This window comes from Misgurnus anguillicaudatus, chromosome 5 (assembly GCF_027580225.2).
Source record: "Misgurnus anguillicaudatus chromosome 5, ASM2758022v2, whole genome shotgun sequence".
NCBI classification, from domain to species: Eukaryota; Metazoa; Chordata; class Actinopteri; order Cypriniformes; family Cobitidae; genus Misgurnus; species Misgurnus anguillicaudatus.
Window position 1 is genome coordinate 5,867,410 of NC_073341.2, and position 19,707 is coordinate 5,887,116.

Consider the following 19,707-nt stretch of genomic DNA (forward strand, 5'->3'; position numbering starts at 1 on the left):
CAGAGAGTCATGATAGCAAGCGGCTAGCGCATGTGCACTTACGGTTTTGCTATGACCCGGTTAGTTTACATAAATGCTTAAATGAGTGTAAAATGTTAGTTTTTATTACTTTAATGATGAATGATGTATATTGATGTTGATAATGTCTTCTCAGTAAATCATGTTAGCACTAGGTCAATACATGTCGCACCTATTGTAGGTCTGGGCCACTGATCTGTGGTCTGTGCGGAGACTCTGTCAGTTGACCAATCAGAGCAGAGTAGACTACTGAAAGGTGGTTTAGGCAGACTGAGTCGTTGAACGGCTTCGCACGAATCGTTTTGGGATCTCTGAGAAATGGGGTAATTTTAAATTTATATTTTGAGAAAATTACAGTGTTTTTTGACCTTGCATGAATTTAAACCTGTTGTCCGGGACTTCTAAACAGTGATAGGACGCTTAATATTGGCATCTTACTGGCTCTTTAAAACTGCACATATAATGTTAACTGCTAGCCTGGCTAACACCAGACCAGTCTCATAGAGAATAAGACGTGGTCTGGGAACCCTATGCTCATGTTCTCGTATTTGAGGAGTTGTTTACAAATGCCCAGAGCCGGTTATTGGGCACTACGAATGTCTATCAAATGCGTATGTACGTAGCTCGTAGCCAGTCGTTTCAATTATACCAGATAACGCATGTAGAGCGACATCAATTCAAACGTAAACGACTTTAATCGGTACGTGCGCACACAGCTGAAAGCTATGCAACTAAACAGGTAGCTGCATATTGATATTGAAAAGCAACACAACTTAGTGGCACTATGACAACCACAGTACAGGCATAATGACAATATGATATTAATAAATACCATTTAATTGTACTTCGTCGACGACTATGCCTAGCAGGTTGGTCCTTAGGGCTGTAACGATTAATCGTTCAAATGCGCGTTTTCTTAATGAATGAATTTGAATGAATAACGGTGAAATCCGAGCACACCCAAAAGCCAGAGGGCGCTCTCGTGCAAAAATATATTGCCCAATTGTGCCACAAAAGGTTCAGATGTATGCAGATGATACAGTGGTTTATACTCATGCTACGACGAAAGAACAAGCTGTTATCAAACTAACTGCTGCATTGAACAAAGTCTCAGACTGGCTATGTCATTCTTGCCTTAGTCTTAATGTTAGTAAAACTGTGGGAATGTTTGAAGAGTTTCGTTGCAAAACAAGTTATCCATTTTTTAACATTTTTGTCAAAACATGTTTATTATTATGTTATCATGTTATTATTTTGTTTTATGGTGCTACTAAGCTTTATTTTTCTAGGTTATGAAGGTTTAAATCAAAACAAACCAACTGCAGTTGCATTGAAATTAATTGGAATGCACAACCAAAAAACAAGATTTCTGAACAATTAAAAAAACGGTGGTTATCTCGTTTTGCAACGAAACTCTTTGAGGAGCGTTGTCCAGATATGATAGTTAAAGGCGGAGTCCACGATGTTTGAAAAACGCGTTGGAAAGGAGACGGGCCGACTACCAAAACACACTTATAGCCAATCAAATCAAATCAAATGCCGGGTTGCGTATGTGTGGGGCGGGTCTATCAACAGAAGTTCCAGATTCTATTGGGGTAGGGGCGTGTTTGTTTTGGTGATTTCAAATATCAACATTGGCTTTCATACATCATGGACTCCGCCTTTAAAGGAGAGGTAATAAATATTGTTGAACATTTTAAATATCTGGGTATGATTATGGATTCTAATTTAAATTTTAAAAAAACATATTAAAAATGTCTCAAAACATACTAGAACAAGTTTGAATATTAGGCATCAATTATCTGTGTCTGCTGCTAAGCTCTTTTTGCATACAATGATCCTTCCTCAGTTATCTTACTGTGCTACAAGTTGGTCTCATACTAGTAAAACTACGCTAGAACCATTATATACTATTCATAAACAAGCGGTAAAAATCTTAGCAAAAACGCCAAGGAGGTATCATCATTGTAATATTATTACAAATGATAAATTATTGACGTTTGACCATTTTTTTTTTTTTTTTGCTGATGTGTGTTTAATGTACAAACTAATTCATGATCTTGCACCACCATCTCTTAAGCAATGTGTGACTTTCTGTAAAGATAATATCAGACAGACTAGGTCATCAGTTAGAGGTGATTGTTCAACTAAATTTAAAAAAACTGTTTTTGGACAATCATCTTTTTCTTTTAGAGCACCAGAACGATGGAATTTAATACCTGTTTACATCAGAGAAAGTAAAACACTTAGTTATTTGAAATCACGCTTAAAGTATAGCTTAAGGCAAATCAAATATGTGATCATTGACTTGGATTTGTGTTTTTAATGTAGTATAATGTGATATTGTATGTATTGTATTTGTTTTTTTATAATTGAAATTTTGTAACATCATCCTGCCCAGGGACTGCAGATACAAATTAGCTCTATAGCTAACTCTGGCACAACATTGTTGTTGTGCGTTGTCCCTGTATAAATAAATGAATAAATGAAATGAAATGAATGAAAATGAAGAAGTAGCATTACAAACGCTATTCCAGGAAATGTCTAAAGGGATTTATATCGCTGTTCTTCAGATTGTTTCAGGTATTTTCAATGATAATAAAGAATATTTTGAATGATTTTGTTTAAGGAGTGTTGCTTTTTTAAATGCACGTTATAAACGACTCTGACTCATAATGATTTTAGATTGATAAGGACTTCTTACATAGACGTCCTCGCATAGACGTCGTCATCGTCTTGCTGCCCCCTCCCCTGTTCTTTGATTGGTTCCCTATAAATTGGTCCATAGTTTCCATGCTAGACTCGCAGCGTGAATAAATTTGTGCGCAAGGCAGCATGGGGAAACTTAGTCTCGCGTAGCCAGACCTTCAATACTGAAGGTCTGGTGTTTTTCGCTGCTTTTTCTGGACAAAGCCCGCCCACGAGCTGTTTGACCGACATGTCAAACAACCAATCACAGTTTGTTTCGTCTAGCGTCACGTTTTGGACTCCAGACAATAACGAGAAGCTGCCAACAAGCCAGTTATTGAAATAACCAGCCGCAACCGATTAGCATCTAAATAAACAACAACATTACTCACCATAGAACAACGTTGTGCACTTCATCAACAGCCACACCAATGAGACGCTCCCGTTACACATCTTTTATAGCATATCTCTTTACTTTTTAACACATACAAGCAATTCAGGAGAACCAAACTTTTTGACTCCACTAACTGCCTCAGACTAAACTCTTGGACGTCTTTTAGAGAGTCTAACTTTGCATATTTTTGAGAATCCAATGTTTAGCTGATCATGATAACTGCTCATTATTTTCCACGTGAACACGACTGATTCTCTTCCTCAATGGAACGTCAGAGCTTTGTTTTCCAGGGACCAAAACTAATTGCGACACTCGCGTCTCCTGGAAATCCGGTTTATTTCAACCAATCAAAGACGACTTTGACATTCTCACAGGGTTACCAGAAAAGTGTACGAAAAACATCAGACGTTCAGCCAACAGTCTGTGGGCGTGACGTCTGAGGCTGAGACTAGGGGAAACCCAGGCTAGTGAACTGCAAAAAAATCCTGTGAAAATCCTGTATTACACAATTCATTAATTTATCAATAACAAATAATGTGCGTGCACCAACAGACAAGTAACTTTTGTTAGTAATGAATCATTGAATCTCATTCAAGTGAATTCCAATGATGCAGCTGTTAACATCACAGTCTGCCACTAACATTATTAACAGATATTAAGCTAGACATATTTCACCATGTTTTGAATTCAGGTGTCACTGTGTTGTCCACTGTGTTGAGGTTTCCAAGCAAACAATTTTGGCTAAAAGAAGGCGAAAGTGAAAGTCGAGTAGATGTCCATAGCCCAAAAATAGATGATGCGTACTTAGAGCATGTAAAAGAAGTGAAAGCAAACACCTTAAACAACTGTTGACGTTGCTTACATAATGGAATATTGTTCATCTCAAAGTTATTTTGGCACAAAACTGGCACGTAACCAAATTCAAGGTAGAAGTGGGTTACTCATAGCCGGGCTATATTAGGTCTTTAGTTGGCCGTCATTTCCATAGAGAGTATAAAGGCTAGATGTGTTACGGCGGAGAACATCATCGCCTGGTGGCCCATCTTACTTTAGACAGCTCGCTCACTTGTAGCATTGTGTTTAATGGTGCAGGTACTTTTAAATGACCATAACTTGCTCAAATTACTACCGCTTTTCAAACGGTTTGGTTTCTTACAAACGTTATTAACGTGGCTATAATTCTGGATGCTTGTACATGATTCATGAAAATTATTCATTAAGTATGCAGTGCCATAGGTACATAGCTTTATAACAAACCAAACCGTTTGAAAATCGGTAGAGAATTGAGCAAGTTATGGTCATTTAAAAGTACCTGCACCATTAAACACAATGTTACAAGTGAGCGAGCGCCCTGTGGTAAGATGGCCGCCAAATGCGGACTTTCCACTCAATTGGCCAGCAGCGCGGGTGAGACATCTAGCCTTTATACATATCTATGGTCATTTCACTGTTTCGGTTATTGCTTTCTGGGTTCTTATTTATGGTTTTTACACATCAAACTTCTGTATGTTGTATTAGTGAAAATGTGATATTCTTGTCAAGTATGCAATACATACTCAAAATGTGACATCTGCATTTAACTCATCCCAGTAAACACACACACACTGCAAGTCATGAAAACACCTAAAGCAGTGGGCAACCATCCCTACAGTGCCCGGCCGGGGAGCAATTGAGGTTAAGATGCTTTACTCAAAGCCATGAGACTCGAACCGGCAACTCTCGGGTTACATGTCTTACCACTATGCCCTTGCTATGATACGTTTTTAGTTGTGATTCTCAACCACTAGGCTACGACTGCCCCCAAAACAGACCCTCTGCAATACCCCCACAACCTTCCTGACTAAACATCTTGTCTTCATGTAACTGATCGGTCATTGACATGCACATGTATTTCCTCATAATTCATCTTACCTCAGTTGGATGTACTGCTGCTCACTGCGTGCACACCGAGAAAGAGATCTTCTGAGTTAACCTCAGCACAACCTCACTTCAGACTGCCACATGTCACAGGTGAATCACAATGAGTAAACCCTGCTGAAGAGTAAACAGTGAATGAAGCAGAGCTCACAAACAGCCTGAATAAAGATGTTTATTGTGTGTTCTGAATTCTAATGGCCGGGATTGATCTCGGTGCATTCGAGTAACAAAGAAACAGGTTTTACTACCTTGTAAAAGGAGCCGGCCATTGTGAACAAGCCAAGAAGAGAGCAAGTGGGAAGAAAGAGGCTACAGAGGATTAAAATGCATTTAAAATGAGCTTTAAAATGAATTTCATTTGTAATTGCCTGCTGATGAAGGCCCTAAGATACCTCATGGGGACAAACATTCGGTTTATTTCATTACAGTAATACTCTAATAGCCTGAGCCTGAAGCTTTTTGTGTTATTTACAGCTATTATTTCAAAGCAGCTTTACAGGAAATCATGATTTAATGTTGTAACCCTCAGCTGGGTGAGCAAAACTGTAGCAGGAAATAAAAACTTTTGTAGTTAGTAACAGACAGCGTTGTACTTTGAATTATTTTATTTTGCTAAGTAAAATAAGTGAAGTGATATAAATGAGTGATATACTGTCATTTTTATCATTAAAATTACCTTGGAAATATCAAACTTTAATAAAGTAAGGTAAGGTAAAATAAACTTCTGACAATTATATAAATAGAAGAACCAATGAGAGTTAACCAAACAGTTATCTTGAACAAAATTCTGCCTCTGGAAACTGTGAATAGTTAATAAAATGGCACTTAATGTTATTTATACACATTTCTTTAATAATAAATCAATTGCTATGTTTGGTATATAAGTTAGTATGGTGGCATACTCGTGTTGTTATTATGTAAAATTGAGAATTTTTGCTTAAAGCTAAGTTATATCAAAATACTTCAGAAGTATGAATAGTCTGACAGGCGAGTAGGACATTCCTGCCTTGTCATCAAAATCAAATCGAGTGGACAAACATTTTATGGTCCTGTGCATGACTGCATTATTCAGAAGATATATATTTACATTTAGACCAACTTTACTTAGTGATTTCTATCAGGATGTGAAAAGATTTTCAACCTACATAACAAAACATTTTTTCTTGAAGTTGAATTAAACTCCTACCCTGCCTTCAAAGCTTCATCGCAGGTGTGTTGACTTTACGCGGGCTACGCAGACAGATCAGCAGATACGCCACAATATGCTCTCGCGATACTTTGATATCTTACGTCGATCGGTCTGCGCAACTGCACAGAAGTAGACACCACTGCGTCAGAAAAAAGCCCCCTCAGAAGTTAAATAGTGCAGTCTTTGAGGGAGCACGCGTTTTTAGTTGTGAAAGAAATCATAATGGACATTATTGAGTGCACTCATTCAACACCGAGGCAAAGAGTGTCTATACTCTTTGACCAAGGTTAGAATGAACGCCGAATGAATTCTCGCGTCTCGGCGGAAGATGGCGCCAGCGCTGCAGACATTCCGCCAAGCTCAAGTGTCCGAATTCACTCACTCGATTTCTTTCACTCCAACTATATTGTAGTAATGTTGGGAATAGTGAATGAGGTACCGTATGGGGATATTTCGGACACAACGCTTTTGTCCCGTCACTGTTGACTGTTTAGAAGATTGTGACGCTGCTGATCTCAAATCAGTAGAACGACCTAGAGGAACCAGCCAATAGAGAGGCCGTGTGATAATCATGTGACTAAACCCGGAAATGTTAGGAGCGTGCTCGGTTTTGTAATTTGTATTTCCTCAAATATTTAGTGAAATTACGCGTGTTGGTTAATGCAGTACATGCAGATTTACTTTAATGTTCTCAATCACAGTAAGTGATGTCTTTAATCCCCGCGCACGCGCCTCAAGTGATCCGCAGCTGTCAGAAAGATGAGTTTTACCATAGTAACCTCAGTAACCGCGCTAACGAGCTCTTCCACACCTATGCTGGTCAGTCCTACACTTTAACTCATTGAACACTTACGTAATTGCACTTTTATATGTATATGTAACCCTCTGATGTCCACCTGTCATGTTATTCAATGTTAGTGACGTTACTGTTTTTACTGTTTTCATAAACATACAATGATAATAGTCCAGACATCAGAAAATATCAGTCTATGCATGTGCTTTCTGTTTTAGATGAGGGAAATATATACATGTGTTATGGATGTGATGTGATGTGACAAAAAAGAACACATCATACTTTGTAGGAAATCTGTGAATACAATCAATAACAGTGATAAGTAATAAATGCAGAAGGAATGAACAGCTGTTTAATACCAATAATGTTTATTTTAATTTTCGTGTGTGCCTTTATGAGTAAAAACAGCTTTATGTGTGTGACATTTCTCTGTTATGGACGTGTTAACTCCTAAAACTGCTTACCTAACTGAAAAAAATATTTAAAACAATTAAAAAAACGTAAAAGTTAAACAAAGGCCCTACACTGGTAAGCCACCAAATATTGACATCTGAGATTTCAGTACAGTTAAAAACATTTGATTGTGGTAAAACTTGATTTTTTTCATGGTAAGGTTGACATTTGCATGGGAAAGCAATAATAAATATACATACATATAGTGTATAAATATATACAGTCCATGATTTTCATTTAGAAATATTTGAGTGTTTGGATCAGAAATTTTGTTTTGATCTATCAAATAACCAAAGGCCACAGTGATATTTCAGTAGTAAAATTAGGGTTATTGGATTAATAGAAAATGTGCAGTATGCATTAAAATGAAATTAGACAGGTGCATAAATTTGGGCACCCTTGTAACTACTAGTTAATACCTGTAACTACTTAGCACTGATTAATTGGAACACACAATAGAGGGTATGCACATGACGTCACTGTCGGCGAAAGGGACTGCGGTTACGCCCACTGAGTGGCAAAAGACAGAGCGGCAGCATTTGAGTACAGCGTGACATTGACGAAAACGCATCGAAATGGGAAAAAGCTGTTGTGCGATAGACTGTACTAACAGATTAACAAGAACTCGAAGCAATCGTTTTACAAACTGCCAAAAAACACTGAAAGGAGAAGTAAATTGATCGTTCATCCAACGTCCACAGACCACAGGTGGGTTGATAAGGTTCTAGGGTCACTATCAAGCAGAGGTTTTACTTTCTACTTAAAAGTATTTTTCAAGTATTTGTATTTTATCCGTGTTTTTCTTTAGAAAACATACATTCCAAAGCATATTATCATAATTTTTACTCTATTACGTTTCATAAATACACGTGTTTGTTTTACATTTAATATTTAAGTATACTTTTACTCAAGTACAAGTACACCATTTTTAGTAATAATTAGGTATTAAATACATTTTAATATGCAATATTAAAGAATACACAGTATGATTATATGCTTTAGAATGTAGTGAAGTAACAATTTTCCCAATACAAACATCCTAATAAAGCACAGATGCTTGGAAATTGTAACTAATGTAAATAAGTATTGTTCACCTCTGCTATCAAGTCCAACTAAATTCAATTTAAGCTGATAATAGTCACTTTTACTGGCATTTTCGCAGCAGCCCCTATGAAAAGCAGCCATTTTGTTGCACGTTTTGCCACTCAACCGGTCGAGCTCTTGCGTGGTCACGTCGAAAAGTGACGTCAATGCATACCCTATATTGTTTTGGTGAGCTCGTTAAGCCATTAGCTTGCTTGTGATATAGTTTTTTTTTGTGTATGTATAGATAGATTATTTAGGAAAAGTCACAAAATTGTATATCTCTGAGATGAAGGGAACTAAAGACCTACAACATCAACTTGCTGCAGATGGTGTCACTGTGCATTGTTCAACAATTCAGTCCCCCATAATGCGAAAGAAGCCTTTTTTGCACACACCCCACAAACGGAGTCGCTTGATAAAACAAAGCAAGTGTGCGTACATGAATTATCTTCAGATCCCACCCTGCAAGCCTATTCTCCCATTAAGTTTGTTTTTTATAGATCACAACCTTTGCGTGTGCACGCTTTATAAATGAGACCCCTGAAGTCATTCGATTAGAAATTAGGATTTATTTTCTTTTTAGTTTAAGAGTTCCTGCAGTGGCCTGCTATTGCTCAAGTGGAAGTACTCTGAATACTTGAGACTTTATACTGTTTTTAATACTACATTAATAATACATTTAATACATGATATAGGTGACATAGTAAGTTTGAATGGTTTGATTTAGAGGTTTGGTTTGTAAGGTTCCAGACGCTGGCTTCAGTGGAGAAAGGAAATCGAACTGCTGTCTGATCTGACCTACTATCTCCTAACAACATTATCTGGTAAGACTAGTTATCAAAGTCCGCTGATGTTTTATATATAAGAGCATCTGTGTTTTCACAGCCGGGTTTTTGTTTGTGTCATTAAGGATATCAGACACTTGGAGAGGAGTATGTCAACATCATTCAGGTGGATCCCAGTAAGCGGAGAATTCCCTCCCGAACACGCAGAACAGCCCTCATCTTCTTCCACACGTTTGTGCCTTATCTTCTGGACAAGGTGTTCATCTGTATTGAGAATGAGCTGGAAACCGAGAGGCGAGAGCAGATAAACCGAACCTGCTGGAAGCCGATGTCGCACCTGAGGTTCTGGATTCAGAGAGCAGTGATGATGCTGAATGACAATCAGAAGAAGTCTTTGCTACCGCTTGTGTTTGGTCTGCAGCAGGGAATAACTCTCTCATATCGGCTTCACGTGGCTCTCTTCTACATCACAGGAACATATTACCACATCAGTAAAAGAGCTGCAGGTGTTAGTTATGTAAGTTAGTTCTGCTCTTTTTAAATTATAATAAAGCAATAACAGAAGCAATTACTAGTTGTACTGACTGTAAAATGATGTTATCAGAGGATAATATCATTATAATTTAGGATATATTATGGAACTGAATGATTGACATGTGCAGATACTGTGGTGACTGGTCAAACAATATGGTATTATCATGTTTCAACTTTTTCTCAAGTGTATAAACCGCTTTAACTGTGTCTAACTGTGTGAATGTGTTTGTATCTGTAGTTAAGCGTGAGATCTTTGGCTGAGGATGACTCGAGGATTCGTAACAGTTATCGTCTGTTGGGGGCGCTGTCTCTCCTTCAGCTGGCCATCACTCTTACACTGCAGTTAAACAACCTGCGACAGAGACAGAGAGCTCGACAGGAGTGGAAACAACACAGAAACCTCATACCCAGGTAAAGATGTCTGTTACACACTTAACACCTTCATAAACCTGTACAAAGAGACATACCCGGACTTTATTGAATGGCAGACAAAAAAGAAGTCAAAAGATGTGGCATTTGCAAATAAATGATGCTCTTTTTAATTAACTCGCTGTAACTTTGAACTAACCGGATTTAAGGTAAACTTTGGTGAAAGTATGAAGTCAGTTCATGCAGGTGCAGACTAAGTAACCACAGGTGTAGAGCCCATTCATCATCATATAAACTAATCCATATCACTCTGTTGGGTTAATATATCACATAACACAATTAATGGTCACCTAACATGGCAATTTATCAAGATGTAATATTCAGGGTTCCCACACCTTAGTTAACTTCAAATTCAAGGACTAAATGTGGGAACACATTTCAAGTGGGAGCAAGGTTACATTGTGTTACCTTTTAAGTTACATTGTTACAGTTCCCTTTCGAGGGAACTCACGCTGCGTCACTGCGGTGACACTTTGGGGACACCTCCAGGGGTAAGTGCGTCTGAATGTGTATATCAAATTCAACCAATGGTGAGGCTTGGCGACAAAGACAGGGTGACGTGGGAGCCAGGAAGTATATCGCTATCTGAAATATTGCCAAAGACTGCGTTACAGGGACGCAGGAAGTATGGCAAGGGAGACGCAGCGTCTCGTTCCCTTCTCAGGGAACAACAGTTACATACATAACCCAAGACGTGTTCATGCGTCAAACACAACTATGCAAAAAAGCATTTTGGTATGAATCAACATTCACATACAGAAGATAAAATAATTTAAAGCGAACAGTTTAGCATGTGTGCTTAAAAAGTCTAGAATTTTTTTGATATTATCCTACACTACACAGGCAATAATATGGATTTTTTTACAGAAATCTTCTTGCATAAAATAGATTCAAGCACTTTAATGACCTGTATCTATGTATGTACATTTGAAGAGTTTGGTTCCAAATGCAATAAATCCATTTTGACAAATTTCGGTAAAAACGTGTTTTCTATAACAAGAAAGTGACAAGATGAAAACCACTATTTTCTGTTACAAACGTTCACATAGCATCTTTAGGTTATAAAAACATATTAAAATCCATAACTTGATTTTCAAAGATTTATTATTAAAACAAATTATTTTTTCCACAAAATGCAATAAATCCATGACAGTTTTTGTTTCAAAATGCTTGAAATCTATTAATTCAATGTACAAATGTGCATTCATCTTTGCCATTTTATATTTATTTAGTTGACTAGTCGTATACACTGACAAAAAAAATAAACATTAATGTTATTAATCAAAACACTTTGTGATATTAAGAACACTATACTTGACGTCGTTGCTTAGCATTTTTCACAGCGATCAGCTGTAAAATGTTTTGGTCCTGCTCGATTTTCGTTGACTAAGTAAAATAATGTGAAGTTTTTCATAAGATCCTCTGGGGTCAATGTGTTAGCATGACAGAAACTTGATGCTGTCTGCCCGGGCAAACAAGCACCCGTCTACCGAGTGCCTCTTGCGTAAATTATTAGATGTTGATGGCTTACGTTTCTTTCCCATCACAGAAAACCATCACAGGTTTATCAATGCTATTAAAGTATTATTTTGTTTTGTTTGTTGATCACGAAGTACAAAGTAGATGGGTACTCCGTGTACTCAGCGTGCCGCCATTGTTTATTTACATTGCGTGACTGGTGGGCTGTAATATCAGGAATGGATTTATTGTGTTCTGTAAAAAAGGAGGAGTGGCGTTTATCACATTTTAGGGAGAAAAGATGACAGAATAACACAGCGGATATTGGATTTTGCGTAAAATTAATTATTTACTTTTAAATACTGACCTGATATAATACTGATTTTGGCAGTAACTCATTTTTTTCAAAATTGGCGTTTATCGCGTTTTGGAACCAAACTCTTCATTTTCAAAAACTTCCCAGGGCCTTGAATTTTTTCCCCCAGATTCACAAACTTTCAAGGATTTTAAGGACCTGTGGGAACCCTGAATATTAGTCTGAGGAATCCTCAGAATGTGAAGATTCAGCTACAAATACCCTATAAATATTTTATTAAAGCATGCTGAAAAGGCCCATTTTTGGATGGTCATGGGCGGGGCCTGCGCAAAGTGATGTCAGATTGCTCAGAGAGTGGCAACAGATTGTGTCTCATGAGACTGTTGAGGATTTACAGGGATTAAACAAAAGGAGTGGACAGATTTTTATCATTACAGGGTGGATGTGTAAACACACAGGCGACGCACAGTTATGTCCACACAACACATAAAAGTGCATTTCTCATATTAGATGACTTGTAAGATTTTAATCAGGGTGTTTAGTGGTTGAAATGTCATTGAATGTAACATATACATATACACGTTGGCTCCATGTCGTTACGTAAGATGATCAATGGTTCCCCGTGTGTCGCGTGATCGCGTGTTTCATCACAACGGATATGATTCAAAGAGTGTGCCTATTGTTATTTAACAGATTCTGTTTTGGGAAATATTTTGTTGATCATCTGTCTGTCTGTCTGTCTTCAGTCATCAGGTGGGTGGGTCTGTGTCTCGCTCTTCTCGCTGTATTTTGTGTTTAGAGGAGCGCAGGCACTCCACCAGCACTCCCTGTGGTCATCTCTTCTGCTGGGAGTGTATTACTGAATGGTGTAATACTAAGGTAAGACGGTCATATCATTGTATGTGCTATGATTCTTCTGTGTAGTTTAACATGACTCTAATGGACTCTAATGTTTCTCTGTTAGACTGAATGTCCGCTGTGTCGAGAGAAGTTTCAGCCTCACAGGCTTGTTTATCTGAGAAACTACAGCTAGACCTGTTTGATCAAGACTTTTCTGAAATCACACAGTGGTCAGCGTATGAACATTTGCATTATATAGAAAATGACATGCTGTATATTTTGTACTTAATATGTAAAAAATACTGATTTCCTCTAATGTCTGCATTTAATTTAACTTGATTTTATTGTAAGATAAATGTGTATTTGTACTTACTGTAAATCCTTGAACAAAATAAGAATGTAATATTTATAGAAAGTGTACGTTGTTTGTTGTGTAAATAATCAACAGATTGGTTTAATGCTGAGAATATCAAAGCAAAGCCACATATCAAAATTACCCCATGAGTTACTCTCCATTAAACAATCTGAGATGCATATATCCAGCATCTTTTAGACAAACACATTTTGATTATTTTAGTAAATGTCTTTGCTCTTTCAAGCTTGCAATGGGAGAAAACAGGGATCAGGGAACAACTTTAACCCTAAAAAGTGCATTCATCCTTCACAGATGTAATCCACAGTGCTCCAAGGGGTTCATAAAGGTCTTTTGCGGGTAATCTGTGTAATTTGTAAAAAAAAAAATCCATGTTTTAAACTTTATAAACTATAATAATTAGCTTCCAAAAGTGAGGTCATCTTGAACTCAACACTCAATATGCACTATTTTGGGCTTCAAAGTCAGAATTTGTTGCTGATCCCTGTTTTCTCCCATTATAGAGTGCATCATTGAAAGCAGGAAGTCCAATATCTTTGTTGAGGGGGTGAGACTACAAACACCCCTTTTCTCGGTCAAATAGGCACCAAATTCGAAATGTTTGTTACATTTTGACTACAAATATGACGCAATTTCAATAAAGATGAATGTTTCTACGGGTGAAATGCTCCTTTAATGTGAATTTTTAAAAAATGCATACATACAGATGCTACTGTTCAAAAATCCAGTTTCATTTATTCACTCATGTATCATTTATTATTGAAGAGGTCAGATGCAAAAACCCTCTGACATGTTTTCTTGTAAATAGGCATTTTTTATGAGACTCATACTGGATTCAACCTAAAAATCTATATTTCTGAATGACCGAAGGCCTGGATTCAGCAGATTTGACACAAAAGTATTTGATGAATGTATAGTAAATGTCGGTCAATGTCATCTCATATTGGACGGAGGTGGCGTTTAGTGGCTTTGCATCTGAGCTCCTCATTTACACATTTTCAATAATATGGCTATATATTTATGGAATAACATAAATGTAACTATAGGAATTATGTTGCGACTAAAAGAACTAAAACTAATCTATATTATATTATATCATTTTTAGTGTCCTAACCCTTTATCCACTCTTGAATCCCAGACATCTTCTGTTGTCATTTTATCAAACATCTTCTTGATGTTTCACACCAATTCTTATTGACTGCTTTCTCTACAACATTAAGACCACGTCCAAAACCATTTTTATTAAATACAATGTTTGTTTTGTTATGAAAGAAACTAAAATGTTTGCACTATTACATTTTTCTCTATAGAACAGAATCAATAGACATTAACCTTGGAGAACCCATGGGGTCCAATTTGGCCGCAGTTAATTGCTGAAGAAAAAAAGGGTTCCTGGGTTCTCCAGGGTTAAAGCATACAGCTTTGCAAAAGATGTGTAAGGTCAAAACAAATATTTCAGTTTAATGACCCTAAACTTCTAAACAGTAGTGTATATACATACTTACATGCATAAATAAGTTTTAGTTTGGCCGACACTGTTTACTGGCTATCATTTCTCCAAATAACTAAAATAATTTTTGAATGGTTGAGGTTGGATGCAGCCAGCATTAAAATGTGTGTAACATACTGAGAGAAAGGGGTGAAATGATGTTAATATATAAGAATGTCATGTTATTTTCCACTCTGTTATCCTGTTACAGGGTTGCATAGCAGGGCTGAATGAATGAATGTTGTTTTTAATTGTTAACAGAAGTGAGCAGATGCTTTAATATACAGTAAGACAAGCAAACAAGCAATAAGTCGGTTACAGGAGGAGAGCACAGATGAACCTCCATAATCTCTTAAAATGGTACACAAAACTTTACACAAGAATACTCAAGGCTTCAACAAGGAAACAGGTTGTACTTTTGATCTTCACCACATGATGTGTGTTCAGGGGTGTCTCTGTATATACTGTATGCCGGGAGAGACATTATACAATCCTCAGATGTTGTCATAGATAGAGCAGTAGAATACAACAGTGTGCAATGAAAGTTCCCTGAAAGATATTTTTATAGCAGCTTCCTCATTATGTGCATTTTCAAAGCGAAGACAAGCAGCCTGCTATAGTTCTGCAAGAATTGCTTATAAAGCCCATAAGGAATAGTTCAGGTTTCAAAGGTGAGATGAATTGCTTTTCATGAGCTTTTCAGGTCCTTGTGGATGTTGGCAGACTTGCACTGCTCAGTGCCAGACAACAAGGCATTTTAGTAAAGTTAGAAAGCAAATACATCTCTCCTCAGTGGCCTTCTCACCTGCTTCTGTTGTCTCTGAAAGACAAAAACACAACATCCACTTTTCAAGTGAATGAGAGAACTTTATGAGTATACATTGAAATGTTATATACCTTTTGGAGTACAATATTATTCCCTTTGGACCTATTGTTTACCTTAAGGAACAATTTTGTATGAGTTAAATCTTAGGAGTAGAAAATAGTTAACTGTACATTTAAAGGTACAATAGCTCCTTAAAGGGGCGGTGAATTTGTTGATTTTATTGTTTTATACTGTTGTCTGATGTCTACTTATGATGTTTGCATGGTTTTTACATTCAAAAACATCAAAAGCAATAAGTATTAGGCTATTTTGTAACATGGATTAGTGGCTCTCTGGAGAAATGGTTCGTTTGAAGGGGCGGGCCGCATTGAAGACCTGAACGTAAACACCCACTGCTATGATTAGACAGCTTTATTCCCCGTCATTACATGTGGGGAAATGTTTTAAAAACATTAATGTGATAAAAATAGCAGCCGAACACAAATATGTTTGAGCCACAAAAGATTCTGGGTGCTAAAGATGATACACATAAATGACAATACGTATATTAAAGTAGAAACAAAACTCGACGTGACTAAATTACCGTATAAAACACAGTAAGCACGCATCAGAATCTAAACTGCGGCTAATAAATCCTTATCAATAACTTTGTATATTTCTATTGTGCTTGTGAGGTTGCTTTTACATACACGTAATGTTACATACCACAGTTATATGATAAAAAATAAGCTTTGTTGAGTGTTTGACCTTTCAAACGGAACTCGCCTAAATTACCGTATACAACACAGTAAACGGGCATCAGAATCTAAACTGCGGCTGATAAATCCTTCCTTATAGACCCCTTCAAGGTTTGTAAACATTGAATGATTATCGGGTGCGCACGCAGCACGGGGTCGAACTGTTCATACCATTTAGGCTTTATAATTTAATCTAACAGTGCTGAAAAATGATGACTTACCTCAAATGAAGTGAACACAACAAACACAAGCCTCTTTGATATTTGCATTGTCCCAGTCTGCACGTTAATTGCTTGCAGACGCAGATGTTGTATTTTTTTTGTTTTTGAGATTCTGCATGAATCACGAAAAACTTAACGGAAGACCTGGTGCGATTTTCACAGCCCACGACGTAAGTAGGCATTTTTGACGATACCGAATAATACGCAACTCAATCTGTTGTAATGACTTTTCTGACCCTGACATGCGCAGTGGGAACAGCCTGTGACGTGAACCGTGAAGGGGTCTATAACTAACTTTGTATATTTCTACCTTTAAATTACAGTCGTATTGTTAAGTGTTGTACCTTTTATTAATCGTTTAATGTTTTAGTAAATTAAAACAGTCAAACAAACGTGTTTAGACACGGATGTTACAACAGGACATATCAAGCGATCTCTTAAGCAATAGTGAAACGCAGTAACTTAAATAAAGTAAAATGTCTTACTGTGTATTATACTGCTGTGTCAATTGTTGTCAGATCCAATATAAGTGGTGCTTTTAATCAGTCTCTCTGCAAATCCAGCATCGACTTCTTTACAAACGAATCCATGTACACAACGTTAACAAACACTCCCCACACGAGCTGGAACTTCTTTAAAAGCAAACTTTATCCAAGCATATTGCTAATGTTAAGTTCCAAGCCTCCGAATTGAAGTATTTAGCTTCTGTGTTGTTCCCACGCTGTTCTTCCACAACCGAAAATGCGTTTCCATGGTATCATAACAGATCACCGCGTCAAAATAAAAGTCTCAGAAAAAATGTATTTAAAAAGTCATTTTGGTTAAATTTGTCAATCTTTAAAGACATGTTTACTTACTGAGACACACGTGTGTCACGCGAAGCTGTGGGCGGGGCTACAAAAGTAGACGTGTCCTTTTGGTTATGGGGAGGTGTTTCAATTCTACTTTGACGTCATAGATTTCCGAAATTTTCACTGGAGTGTTTAGCTGGCTTGGTGCCAAAGACGGTTATATTTCAGTAGCACGGACGTTTTCAGTTCTGAAACTTGCAGGATGTTCATTTAAGTATGATGACCTCTTATATAACAAATTATCAAGTTAAAATTGAGTTTTTGATTCACCGCTCCTTTAAAGGGGTGGTTCAATGGTATTTCATGCATTCTGAATTGTTAACACAGTTATAGAGTTGTTACCTCATGCTAAAAGTGTCAAAAAAGCAGTTGGGACGTGTTACAGAGTATTTCTGTGCCGAATGCACTTCACCAGGGGGTTTGTACAAGTTTTGTAAAGTTTTTTTCGATTACAGGTCCAGCTGACATTTCAGGGGTTTTCTATACGTATCACTTCTTTATAGTGGCAATTCCCCCAGAAAACCCCGCCCACCCGTTAATCAGCAGGAGACGCTAGAACTTACAAACATCATATCATGCGACAGCTTTGTTTTATATCAAGACTCAACAATGGCACGAATGAAGAAGTGTGTTTTTGAATGTAAGGAGAAGAAAGTCAGCTTTATGAAAACAATGGATATAGTTTATTATCCGGGGTAGCAGCAGAGTTTTGCGTGTGTATTTGATGCGCTGGATTTTCCCAACCGGGTCACGAGTTGCATGCGATAAGTAAGACTTCTGTGTCATGTTGGAAATAGCCGCGTGCACATTATATAAATGACACAAACATGTAGTGAATCATAAGTTAAACAGTGTTGTATAGTGTTGCATGACTCGTACTCGCTCCTCCAGCGGTAGTAACTCCTTCATTTATTCGTACGTTATTGGAAAGAATTTGTAAAGCTAATCTTTCTTTTATAAATTTGATTAAACTAAAGACTCTTCAGAGATATAAAGGATGTAATACTACTCTGTAGGTACCCCATCTAGTGGTGGAATTGTATTTTGCATTTAAACAAATAGTGCTCTCTAGCGCCTCGCTTTTCCAAATGCATGTTGCAACTACGGTAGCCATTATGTACTCACTGATCTGCTTGTCCGTGTCAGCTGGTTCATGTGTTCTGAACAAAAATGCGTTGTGGAAACGCGTTGCGGTAGGCTAGTGCTTTTTGTCCCTCTCTGCTATTATAATTTTTCAAACGACATGGAAGCCTCGTTGGACTTACCCGTTCAATGTAAGTAAAGAGAAGAGATTCTAAGCTTATAAAAAAGTCAGATCATTGGCAGAGGTCATTTGACACCAATGAGGACATATTTATGAATAAAGACATTGATTTTGACTAATACAAAAAACTTAAAAAAGTATTGTTTAGGATACCTGTAAAGGTACAAAACAGAATCTTATGGTACCACCCCAGCGACAGAATAATAATTGTGCCAAACCTGTTTAGCTAAACGATGGCAGTTTCCTGGATCAGGTGTAGATTAATCCAGGACTAGGTTTTATATTAGGACAGGTTAGTAGTTTTTATAAATATGGCTTACAAAAAACAATACTAATGTGCATCTTGAGACAAAACTATTGCAGTGATATTTGTTAAGATACATTATATTGCCAAAGTTTTGGGACACCCCTCCAAATTATTGAATTCAGGTGTTCTAATCACTTCCAGTGACTCTTAATGCTTCATCATACCAAGACATTTTGGACAATTTCATGCTCCCAACTTTGTGGGAACAGTTTGGGGATGGACCCTTCCTGTTCTAACATGACTGTGCACCAGTGCACAAAGCAAGGTCGATTGAGACATGGATGAGCGAGTTTGGTGTGGAGGGAGGAACTTGTTTGGCCTGCCCAATAGGACATCTTTGGGATGAATTAGACCGGAGACTACAAGAAAGGCCTTCTGATCCAACATCAGTGTCTGACCTTACAAATGTGCTTTTAAAAGAATGGTCAAAAATTCCCATAAACAGACTCCTAAACCTTATATAAAGTCTTCCAAGAAGAGTTGAAGCTGTTATAGCTGCAAAGGGTGGGCCAACTCCATATTAAACCCTATGGATTAAGAATGGGATGTCATTCAGGTTCATGTGCATATAAAGGCAGGTGTCCCAAAACTTTTGGCAATATAGTATGTCAGTCAGTGCAAGATGTCAAACATGCATTTTAGTCTAGGACTTCAAGCCGTTTTAACTTTTATTCATTGTGTTCTTGATATCAACAATTCAATTTTCACTAGTTAAAATTGTAATTATTGATATCAGATA

At 37.3% G+C, this 19,707-nt stretch overlaps 2 protein-coding genes across 2 annotated transcripts in view; one reads left to right on the forward strand and one right to left on the reverse strand.

Moving 5' to 3' along the window:
* plch2a (phospholipase C, eta 2a) overlaps positions 1-6,499 on the reverse strand; it is a 157,825-nt gene extending 151,326 nt beyond the window's left edge. Inside the window, exons 1-2 of the mRNA XM_073867458.1 lie at positions 6,204-6,499; positions 5,012-5,134 (exon numbers count right to left, since the gene is read on the reverse strand). The gene's annotated coding sequence lies outside the window, so the exon portion shown is untranslated. The remainder of the gene's footprint in view (positions 1-5,011; positions 5,135-6,203) is intronic.
* A 171-nt stretch (positions 6,500-6,670) lies between these two features.
* The window catches only part of pex10 (peroxisomal biogenesis factor 10), a 184,544-nt gene continuing 171,507 nt past the window's right edge, over positions 6,671-19,707 (forward strand). Inside the window, exons 1-6 of the mRNA XM_055169074.2 lie at positions 6,671-7,025; positions 9,282-9,362; positions 9,449-9,840; positions 10,096-10,268; positions 12,807-12,939; positions 13,025-13,820. Of these exons, the coding sequence (XP_055025049.1) occupies positions 6,914-7,025; positions 9,282-9,362; positions 9,449-9,840; positions 10,096-10,268; positions 12,807-12,939; positions 13,025-13,093 (960 nt within the window). The 5' untranslated portion in view covers positions 6,671-6,913 and the 3' untranslated portion in view covers positions 13,094-13,820. The remainder of the gene's footprint in view (positions 7,026-9,281; positions 9,363-9,448; positions 9,841-10,095; positions 10,269-12,806; positions 12,940-13,024; positions 13,821-19,707) is intronic.